At 36.7% G+C, this 12316-nt stretch overlaps 1 protein-coding gene across 2 annotated transcripts in view; it reads right to left on the reverse strand.

Moving 5' to 3' along the window:
- Positions 1-12316, reverse strand: part of KIAA2012 (KIAA2012 ortholog) — a 127418-nt gene that overhangs the window by 22892 nt on the left and 92210 nt on the right. For both annotated transcript variants that reach the window (XM_058300363.2, XM_058300364.2), the window contains 3 exons: positions 4209-4299; positions 1840-2008; positions 471-585 (listed from right to left, as the gene is read on the reverse strand). In XM_058300363.2, coding sequence (XP_058156346.1) covers positions 471-585; positions 1840-2008; positions 4209-4299 — 375 coding nt within the window. The remainder of the gene's footprint in view (positions 1-470; positions 586-1839; positions 2009-4208; positions 4300-12316) is intronic.

The raw sequence follows: 12316 nt of genomic DNA on the forward strand, positions 1-12316 counted from the left end.
GTTCTTACTGCCCAATTCTCTGATTACGATATAATTATTAGTTCACAGAGGTGGTAGTAACAGCTTGCATTTGGAGTTGAATAGGAAGGGAGAAACCTTGGTCCACCACTTTACTGTTTGATCCATTTGATCTTATACAAGTCACCCAACCTCTCTCAGCCTCAACTGCTACATGAATACATTAATAGTACTTACTTTATGGAGATGTTGTAAGGATTTCATGGGATCCTACATGTTGTGCTTCTATTACAGTAGGTATTCAGTAAATAGTTCAGCTCCTCTCTTGGTCCTCACTGACCTCTAGGCTCCCAGGTTCCTTTCCCTGACTACTAAGATATTGATGTAAAGTAAAGCTGCAGCACCCTCTTAGCTGTGGTACCCAATCTGGTCCATGCCCATTCTCATTGCCGCCTCCTGCGCAACCATTAGGATTCTCCCCTGGGTCATTCCTCGCAGGCACACTCCCTTACCTACAGTAGACTCTGTTCCACCGTGGACCTTGCCTTCCCTCTCCCCTTTAGGAGCCTTGGATTTGTCTGTTTTGGTTATTTTCTTTCTCCTGGCTTTGTCAATCAGCTCTGTCTCCTAAAGGTAAAAAATTAAGGAGATGAGTCTTGACATGAGTAGGAAACTAAAACTATCAAAGGCAGATTATGTTGAGCAAGGTGACAGAATGGCTCAGAATGGCATTCATGTGGGTGCCAGATGAAGCAGAAGAGTGAGGTCTTAGAGAATGTCGAACTAGTGGGGAAAGCCATTAAGGTTCAGCCTTTGATTTAAAACTACTCGGTATAATTTCATAGGAGAAAGAATTGTAGAATACGCTTTATGGTCTGCCTCCTTTTAAATATTTTCATTGTGGTAATATATGTACAATACAAAATTTTTTCCCATTTTAACCACCTTCGTGTGTACAACTCAGTGGTATTAATTACATTCACAATATTGTGCGACCATTACTATCATTCATTATCGAAACTTTTTTATCTCCCCAAACAGAAACTCTGTACCCATTAAGCAATAACTTTCCATTTCCTCCCTGCCCCCACTGCAGCTCCTGGCACCTGTTAACTTGTAATCTATTTCTTTCTCTATGGATTTTCTTATTCTAGATTTTTCATATAAATGAAATAATATGTTTGTCCTTTTGTGTCTAGTTTATTTCACTCAACATGATGTCTTCAAGGATAATCCATGTTGTAGCATGCATCAGAACTTCATTTTTATGGCTGAATAACTTTTCATTGTACATATGTATTTCATCTATTCATCTGATGATGGGCAGTTGGATTGCTTCCACTTTTCTGGTTAGTGTGAATAATGCTGCCATGAACAGCATTATTAGTTTACAAATACACCTCCTCTTTACTGATGCTAAATCACGGCCTTCAGAACTGGTTCAAAGTGAAGCAGTTTTCACCTTGGATAGACTGGTGTGGTCAGGATTAAATAATTAACCATTTAAAATCAAAGCCAGCTCTATTTATCGCTGCACCATTTGCTAACTTTCTGGAAACCTTGGGCAGATGGCCACTGCCATATCTGCGTTCGCCTTCCCCCAAGGGCTGAGACAACATCAAGATTCTTCCTGAGAGAGGATGGTGGAGTAGGGCCATGGCTACCCATTCAGTAACTTTGTAGGAATTATAAATGGTTGTGCCCCATCCTTCAGGTGCAATATATGGTAAGTGGACCACAGGCTGGATGTCAGGCCCCATTTGCCCTCTTTGGCAGGTGTGCTTGTATAGTTAGCAATCTATGCAACTGTGCATGGAACCCCTATCTGTGAACACGATCCAGGCTGGGTTTTCAGACTAAGATCTTGGAGTTTATACTCACAGGACTGATGCGGGCTGGTGTATGCTGGTTGAAGAGTCTTGGTTCTGCCTTCCCTGGTCTTTCTCTTGGAAGAAGACATGTATCCACACCACCCAACCGCTCTGGTGGTCCAGGCTCCCCTTGTCCTGAAAGTCCCCTGGGCAGGTGGTGTATGTCATAATCGATGCCCCTTTGGAAAGAACAGACCATCAGGATCAAACTCAAGAGAAAGCTCTCTGAGGGACAAGGAAGGGGAGAAAGTGAATCAACAATTATTGAGCACCTTTTCTGTGCCAGGTGCTATGCTGGTACTATACTTGTTCAACTCTTTTCCTCAATGTGTCCCTGAGTAAGGGTGGTTAGAAAGGTTGGTCTTCACTTTTGGGATTCTCTCAGGGTAAATCCTAAAACTTAGGGAGTGGGGAGGTAGTTTGCCTCTTTGGGATTGCCTATTTATGCCTTTATTGAATGACATAGAATAGAATTATTTAACTGAAATTTCTTCCATCAAATGATGAGCTGAATAAAAAATGACATTTAGGGAAGATTGCCTTGGAACGTGCAACCATCCATCCCTTTGTGTCCTCTGGTTTTTATTCTTGATCAAATTCAGCTGTGAAAAGGTCATGTGTGGTGTTAGTTTTATCACTTGTAGATTTGCTGTCACTGACTGTGCCCTGAGGATAACTGATTTATTCTCGGTTTCTCAGTTAGAGACCCCTAAGAAACAGTCACATGGATTTCAGTAACAGAAGCAGCAGTAGCTATTAGATCCTGAGTGCCTGCTGTGTGCCAGGCCTGTTCTGAGTGTTTTATTTTTTTTACTAAATCAGTATTATATTTACTGTGCTCTGCTAGCACAAAGCTTTTACTGTAGAAACTTGAGAAATATTTGTTGAGTGAAGTAAATGGAATTTCCTGTAAATGTATGAACCTTTAAATCATTCAATGTCACCCTATAAAAACCTATAGAAGAAGTATACTTTGAAATTTAGTGCTAGGGAAATCTTTATTTTACTTGGGGAACATGTATGCTGCAAACAAGAACCACTGAACTCATTATGTGGCTTTCTCTTTTTTCCTTTCACAATCAGGATTCTCTGTGTCAAGTCTGCAACTTGGTCACAATGACTGTAATAACTCTTGTGTTCTTTTTTTTCTATGCTCCTGATTAAAAAAATTCTTCTTGGTTATTTTATCTTTATTTTTTAGTTTTGGTTGTTGTTGTTGAATTTGTAAGCAGTTTCCACTGTGGAAAGAGATGAGGTATAAAAATGTACAACATGGAAATCCTCAGGTAGCTGCCACAATCAACCAAAGTGCTCCTTTTCCCTTTTTTCCTGGGGAACATTGGGCCTTCTTGACCCCGGATGGGATCCTCAGGTCACTGGTCAGTGAGGGCAGGTTCTCAAGTTATTGAGGCTCATGGGAGGTCACATTAGGCTAAGAGGCCGGGTGACAGCATCAGCTTCCATTGCCAAAGAGATCGTGGGCCAAATCACTGGGCCTGGAATCTATGAGCATTTTAAAAGAGCCTTGCACATAGTAAGCACTCAGCAGATACTAGCTACTATTGTTACTACTACTAGTGCTACTACTACTAGTAGTATTGATTTCTTCTGCCCAGAGCTGAGTAAATGCTGAGAGGAGAAACCAGCACTGAATTGACAGACCTTCTCCTGGCATCTTAGAGTTCAGATATATAGACAAATGGAGAGAGCCACTTCCACACTGTTAGAGTTAAACGTTGCTCTTACATGACCCAGTCAAAGAATATGATTCTGGGAAGCGGATTTGGCTCAATGGATAGAGAGTCTGCCTATCACATGGGAGGTCCAGGGTTCAAACCCTGGGCCTCCTGACCTGTGTGATAAGCTGACCCATGCGCAGTGCTGATTCGTGCAAGGAATGCCATACCATAAAGGGGTGTTCCCCGCATAAGGGAGCCCCATGCACAAGGTGTGCACCCTGTAAGGAGAGCCGCCCAGTGAGCTGATGCAGCAAGATGACTCAACAAAAAGAAACACAGATTCCCCGTGCCACTGTCAAGAATACAAGAGGACACAGAAGAACACACAGCGAATGGACACAGAGAGCAGACAACAGGGGGGTGGGTGGAAGGGGAGAGAAATAAATAAAAAATAAATCTTAAAAAAAAAAAAAGAATATCGTTCTATATCATAATATGGAAACACATTACAATATAATCCTCCCCAGCAATCTAATACACCAGTTTAATTATGGCTGTTAAAGCATGCTGGCAACTGAGAATTCTTGTGACTCTCAGAAAAACAAAACAAAAAAACTAAATTAATGTAAAGTAAATTAATGAAAAACAAAGAAAAAGGAAAAGCAGAGAAGTCCATAACATTACGACTTTAAATACTTACTCCTTTTGGACAGTATGTGCCTCAGTGGTCTGAACATGCTCAGACTGGGAAGCACTGAGAGGGCTAAGGGTCACACTCCTTAGCTCTGGGTCTGTGAAAAAGAACATTCTTAGTCAGCAAAGGACAATGAGTGGTGATCACAAGAGGAGATGCAGGCCCAGAAAATGTCTATCAGGAAGGAGTCAATAGCAAGAAAAATTAGAACAATGTGGTACGTTATACCTGGGAAATTAGCAAATGCTGCAGAAACCAGTGCTGGCACATGGCAAATGACATTAAAATTTGGGAAAGTGACATGATAGTATATGTCAAGAACTAGAATAATGGCCCTACACTTTGATCACAAATCTCATTCCTGGTATTTATCATATGGAAAGGATTAAAAAGAAGAAACAAGAGTTTTGTTCCAACTTACTTATTTCAACATTATCATTAACAATGAAAAACTGGAAATAGCCCAACAGTGGGAGACTGGGGAAGTAATTTATGACATGGAAAATTATGGTTAAGAAGATAAATGAACAATATGAAAAATATTTATGATATAATGACAAGTAAAAACATTAACTATAGAATGGTGTGTTAGAACACTGAAAAAATATGCAGGTAGATGGATAAGGATGGGAAGAGAAAACAGAAAAAAGAAATATGTTAGATTGGGAGGTTTATGTGTGTTTAAATTTTTTCTTAAACCCCCAGTGTGGTCGTAACATTAAAAATCAAATGACTTAAAAAATATAAGAAATTTATTTTTGAAATAATATCTAATATCCCATTCCTTATTTCTTTCTCTTTCTCCTTTTTTCTCTCTCTTTGAGCAGTAGATTCTTCTATGCAATTCAATTATTTCTTCTGTTTTTTTACTTTAAAGATTTCAAGAAAGATTTGAAGTTTGCCCATCATACCATTAACATCATTCCCTTACTTCATTTTTCAGTGTTCAATCATTTTTCCCAAGAGTCTCTTTGCAATTTGGATTCCCTTCTGCCATTTCCAAATTTTAAGAGTGGCATTCACTGTCCTTCCTGTCAACCTCCACATTTTGGAGTGGGGACAAAACTATCAACGCACAAGGTGGTTCAGGAAACAGAGAAGGTTAACAGGGGTTGTATCTTGGGATTTATTTTGTGTTGACTAATATGTAATATTAAAAGAGTGGATGATATTAACATCTTTGTGATAAAAGGAATTCTTGAGGTTTTATTTCTTTAAGATAGATGGCTCAGAAAAAGTTATTTCTTTGAAGACGTTCACTGCTCTTTTGCAGTATTTTGAATATTGAGACAGGGCATAACAGTACCAGTAGAGGGCGCTTTTGTATTGACCAAGAGATACCATTTTAATTAGACTTGAAATCCTGTCAGTTTTGGGATATGGACCGTGAAAGGATGTTTTTTTCCCCCTAGTAAAATAACCAGATATTTAGGAATTATTGGAACAAACTAAGGCATTACTTTGAATAACTTACTACTTTTAATTGCTTAAAAATATCTATAAAATATTTTAAGAATGTAGAGTATAGGGAAAAAATCTCGTAAAATGTTCATGACGGGTACATAATTTTGTGAGACTTAACATTTTCCCGTATTTGATTTACAGTTTTTCGAAGGAAATAAAACATTTCAGATATAGTTCAAACCTTCACTGTATCACTATATAATCCCATTTTCCTCACTCTCTTCCTAGAAGTAACTGTTATCTTAAATTTGATATTTATCAATCCTCATGCATATTTTAATCTTTACCACAAATAAATGCGTCCTTAAACAACATATAGTATTACTTTACATATTTAAGCTTTATATAAATTATGATTTTTGCAAATCACTTTATTTTGCTTAGCATATTTTTTAGATTAATTCATGTTAATACATGTAACTTTCATTGAATCACAGTATTCCATTGTAAAAACATGTCACAATTCATCTATCCATTTTGCTATTGATAGCCTTTGAATGTTTCCAATTTTTCATGGTTACAAACAATGTTGCAATGAATAGGTGAGTCTCTGTTCATACATGAAAGAGTTTCTTTAAGGTATATCTTGAGTAGAATTGTTGGGTTGCAGGATATATGCATCTCTGGTTTTAATGGATATTTCTAAATTGTTCTGAATTTTCCAAACTCCACATCCCATCAATAATGGGTATTTGCAGATTTTTAAACTTTTGCTAATCTGGTACATATGAAGTATCTTTTTGCTGTTTTAATTTGAATTTTCTTGATTAGTAGCAAAGTTGAACCTTTTTATATGGCCATTTATTTGGGTTTCCTCTTCTGTTAATTGCCTTGTCATACCTTTGTCTAATTTTCTTTTGGGTCTTTTTCTTTACTTATTTATAGAAGTTCTCACTATATTTTGAACACTAATCCTTTGTTGGTTATATGCACTGCAGAAATAGTCTTATAAGTTTGTTTTGTAACTTCGTTTATAATGTCTTGTCAAAAGCTTTAAATTTTAGTATAGATCAGATTTATCAATAATTTTCCTTATGGTTTGTATTTTTGAAACACGGCTAAGAAAATTTTCCTCTCCCCAAATTCTTAAAGATATTCTCCTATATTTTCTTCTTAAAGTTTTAAAGTTTTGCTTTGCAAATATAGATATTGAATATATCTGATATTTATTTTGTGAGGTAAGTATTTAAAAACTGGAAAACCAGTTATCTCAAAATTAAATAGTGAATAAAGTACATCCTGTCCACATTGTTTTATAATGCTACTTTTGTCCCATATCAAGTTCCATTTATAGATACATTTATTCCTGAGTGATTTAGCCTCTTCTTTCTGTCCCTGAGCTAACATCATATAATATCACTTATTACAGGCTTAAAATAATTTTTGATACTTGTCAGGGCAAACTCTCCCACTTTTTTGTTCTTTAAAATTGTGTTGACTACTTTTGGCCCTTCTATGTGAATTTTGGGATCAACTCATCATGTTCCATAAAAATCCCTATTGGGGATTTTTAAATTGGAACTGCACTGAATTTATAGATTTATTTAGGAAGAATTGCCATCTTTATGATACTGGGTTTTCCTATTTATGCAATTATATACAGCATTGTATAGAGGCATATATTTATTCAGGTCTACTTTAATAAAGTTTTATAATTTCATGAAAATCTCACAAATTGTTAGATTTATCACTGGTTATTACACATGTGTACATACATATTTTCTGCTGTAAATGTTATATTAAAATTATATTTCCATATGTTTAAATCCATGAGTTCATAATAATACTTAAAAAATAACTAGATTGGGAAGTGCATGTGGCTTAACTTATAGAGGGTCTGCCTACCATGTTATCAGCAAAATCTTGATTGTGAAAAACTCTATAGGACAAAAAAGTGACCCAATTTCCTAAAAAATTAAAAGGGGGAAAGAAAGAAAGAAATGGGTCTCATAATTAAATGAGACTTAAAGGCCATATCAACCAATTATAAACAAATGAAAACAATTATAAACAAACACATCAAATATTCCATTATATTAAAGAATCACTCTAACTTTAAAGTGCAATAATGGTTTTATGGTTATATCAAAAGAATCTTTTTTAAATCTTTTAGATATTCATATTGAAGTGTATATAGGTAAAATAATATGAGTCTGGAAATTGTTTCAACATAAAATGGAAGGAGGGAAGGAGTTGGAGATATAGGTGAATAGTATTGAGCAAGAGATGGGTATGTGGGATTCACTGAGCTATTCTGTCTACCTTTGTGTATAGTTTTCCATAATGATAATTATTTAAAAATTACATTTTAATTGTGCTTTATGTTTTGAAACACAATTTTTTCCACAACTGATTTTTATGTGTTGATCTGTACTCAGTAATCTTGCTGAATTCTTTTATTTCTTTTAATTTTTTGTCTTTTAAAAGTTGGTCTTTTAAAAACTTATTGAAGTATATCACTCATACATGAACACACAAACACTAAGTGTACAGAAACAGTAGTGAACCTACAAAACAAACATATATAGCATCATACAGGACTCTCATAACTCACCCTACCACCAATACCTTGCATTGTTGTTAAAACATTTTCTTTTTAAAGATTTATTTTTTTTATTTATTTCTTTTCCCTTCCCCACCCCTCCCCCACCGTGTCCCAGTTGTCTGCTCTCTGTGTCCATGTGCTGCGTGTTCTTTTAGTCTGCTTCTGTTGTTGTCAGCGGCATGGGAATCTGCGTTTCTTTTTGTTGTGTCATCTTGTTGTGTCAGCTCTCCGTGTGTGCAGTGCCATTCTTGGGCAGGTTGCACTTTCTTTCGCGCTGGGTGGCTCTCCTTAAGGGGCGCACTCCTTGCGCGTGGGGCTCCCCTACGTGGGGGACACCCCTGTGTGGTACGGCACTCCTTGCGCACATCAGCACTGTGCATGGGCCAGCTCCACGCGGGTCATGGAGGCCCGGGGTTTGAACTGCGGACCTCCCATGTGGTAGACGGATGCCCTAACCACTGGGCCAAGTCCGCTTCCCGTTAAACATTTTTAACTAATGATTAAAGAGCATTGCCAAAATATTACTACTAAACAAAGTATTTTTTCCCAATTAACCCTATTATTATTATCTTTATATCATTTATATATGAACATACATAAACAATAAGTGTATAGTAAAAGTCATGAACTTACAAAACAAACACGCATAACATTATACAGGGGTCCCATACATTAACCCTCCACCAACACCTTGCATTGTCGTGAGGCATATGTTACAGATTATGAAAGAATATTGTTGAAATCTTACTACTAATTATAGTCTTTATCTTACATTTGGTGTATTTTTCCTCTGACCTACCCCTATTATTATTTTTTTAAATTAATTTATTGAGGTATACCACTCATACATAAACATACATAAACAATAAGTGTATAATAATAGTTGTGAATTTACAAAACAAACATATATAACATCATACAGGACTTTCATAACTCACCCTACCACCAATAACTTGCATTGTTCTTAAACCTTTTCAACTAACGACGAGAAAGCATTGTCGAAATATTACTACTAACCAAAGTATTTTCTCTCAACCAACCCTATTATTATCTCCATATCATTTATATATGAACATACATAAACAATAAGTGTATAGTAAAAGTTGTGAACTTACACAAAGCAAATATGCATAACATCATACAGGGGTCCCCTACATCAACCCTCCACCAACACCTTGCATTGTTGTGAGACATTTGTTACAAATTATGAAAGAATATTCTCAAAATCTTACTATTAATCATAATCCTTATCTTACATTTGGTGTGTTTTTCCCCCAACCCACCCTATTATTATTTTTTAAATATATTTTTTATGACAGAAGTTGTAAATTTATAAAACAATCATACCCATGTACAGAATTCCCAAACAACATCCATCTATCAACACACCACAATTCCCAAAAAACATCCATCTATCAACACACCACACTGTGGTGGAACATTTGTTACAGATAAAAGACCATCTGATTGTTATCATGTCCATAGTGTACATTTGGCACACATTCTCCATACTGCCCCATTATCAACACTGTACATCTTTGGCATAGCTGCAAGCATATTACATTACTGCTAACCACAGTCCATAGGTCACTTCAGTTGTATTTTTCCCAAGCTTCTCCACATTCTCACCACCCTGCAGTAGTGATGTACATTTGCTCTAGCTCACAAAAGACACACTTGCATCTGTACCATCAACCGCAATTCTCATCCACCTCTGGTTTACTGTGCTATTCAGTTCCTAGATTATTCCCTACCATTCTGTCAATTGGCATTTATATCCCTAGACTACCATTTTCAGCCACATCCCCATTTATAATCTAGCTGTTACTCACTATTTGTTACCATCTGTTCTATACATTCCACACTTTTACATTAAAGCTAATTAAATCTTCTACATACATTAACCATCAGTAGTCCATGTCAGACCTCCTCTTATCTTCCTTAATCCACACTACAACCAGGTCTTGAAGGTATTTTCTTACAATTTCTTCTAGAAGATTTATGGTTCTTTCTTTTACTTTTAGGTTTTTGACCCATTTTTGTATAAGGTGTGAGATAGGGGTCCTCTTTCCTTCTTTTGGCTATGGGTATCCAGTTCTTTCAGCACCATTTGTTGAATGGACTGTTCTGCCCGAGCTGGGTGGGTTTGACAGACTAGTCAAAAATTACTTGACTATAGATGTAAAGGACTGTTTCTGAACCATAAATTTGGTTCCATTGGTCTGTGTGTCTGTCTTTATACTGTTTCTACCACTATAGCTAGGTAATGTAATTTAAATTCTGGAGATGAGAGTTCACTTTTCCTTTTTAAGATGTTTCTGGCTATTCAGGACTCCTTACCTGTCCAAATAAATTTGATAATCTTGTTTTCAATTTTGAAAAAAAAAAGTTGGTGGAGTTTTTATTGGGATTGCATCAAATCTGTATATCAATTTGAGTAGAATTGATGTCTTAATGATATTTAGTCTTCCAATCCATGAGCATGAAATGTTCTTCCAATTAGTTAGACCTTTTTTGATTTATTTTAACATTGAGTTGCAGTTTTCTGAATACAAGTGTTTTACATCATTGGTTAAGTTTATTCCTATTTGAGTTTTATCTGTCATATTTTATTTTCCCCACTCTTTTCATACTTTTGGTTACTTTTATTGATATATTCTTCATTTCTAGACACTTTTCCAGGCCTTTCTCTCCCGTCTTTTCTTTTCAGGCTCTAGCACTCCCTTTAGCATTTCCTGAAAATCTGGTCTCTTGGTTAGAAATTCTGTCAGTTTCTGTTTATCTGTGCATATTCTAATCTCACCCTCATTTTTGAAAGACAATCTTGCTGCGTATAAGATTCTTGGCTGGAAGTTTTTCTCTTGTAGTATCTTAAATATATCATACCATTGTCTTCTTGCCTCCAAGGATTCTGGTGAGAAATCAGCACTTAATCTTATTGGGTATCCCTTATATGTTATGCATTGCTTTTCTCTTGCTCTTCTCAGAATTCTCTCTTTGTCTTTGGCATTTGACATTCTTATTACTATGTGTTTCAGAGTTGGTCTATTCAGATTTTTTTGGATGGGAGTATGTTGTGCTTCTTGGACATGGCTTATCTATGTCCTTTAATACAGTTGGGAGGTTTTCTACCATTATTTCTTCAGATATTCCTTCTGCCCCCTTTCCCTTCTCCTCTCCTTCTGGGACACCCATATCACATATTTTTGCACGTGTTTGGCTGTCATTTAGTTCCCTGAGAACTTGTTCAATTTTTTCCATTCTTTTCTTCATCTGCTCTTTTGTACATTCACTTTCAGAGACCATTCTTCAAGCTCACCAATCCTTTCTTCTGCTTCCTCAAATCTGCTATTATATGATTCCAATGTTTTTAAAATTTCATTTATTGCACCCTTCATTCCCGTAAGATCTGCTATTTTTCTATGTATGCTTTCAAATTCTTCTTTGTGCTCTTCCAATATCTTCTTAATATGCCTAATCTCTTTAGCCATCTCATTGAATTTATTAAGGAAATTTATTTGAACATCTATGATTAGTCGTCTCAGATCCTCTGTGTCATCTGGAGGCTTATCTTGTTCCTTTAACTGGGCCATAGCTTCCTGTTTCTTGGTATGGATTGTAATTTTTTTTGGTGTCTTGGCATCTGGTTTACTAGAGTATTTTTTCTGGGTGCAGTTTTTCTCTTTAGTTTAGGGCTTCCTGCCCTTTCTCCCTTGCTGGTTGTACAGTAGGAACCAAGGATGTAGTTGGTGCAATAAGCTGTGGAGGATCAAGCTGCCCTCATTGCCTCAGGGACTGATCAAGCTTCTCCCAACTTTCTCCTTTGCCAAGGGTAGGACAGAGTCACAAGTGTGCAGAATAATCCAAGTCATGAAGGCCTAGACTGTAGTTGCCCAGAGAGACTGATGAGGCTTCATGCTCCTTTCTCCCCTGCCTGGGGCGGGGATGGAGCTTCAGGTATGGGCAACATATCTATGCAGTATGGATCCCAGATGACCGCAGTTGCCCCAGTATACTTCTGATTATTCAGTCTGTGCCAGCTAAAGTTACCTGCAGTTACCTGGATAGGCTGATGCAGGGTCCTCCAGCCTCCTCCCTGCCAGAG

This window comes from Dasypus novemcinctus, chromosome 7 (genome assembly GCF_030445035.2).
Source record: "Dasypus novemcinctus isolate mDasNov1 chromosome 7, mDasNov1.1.hap2, whole genome shotgun sequence".
In the NCBI taxonomy this organism is placed as follows: domain Eukaryota; kingdom Metazoa; phylum Chordata; class Mammalia; order Cingulata; family Dasypodidae; genus Dasypus; species Dasypus novemcinctus.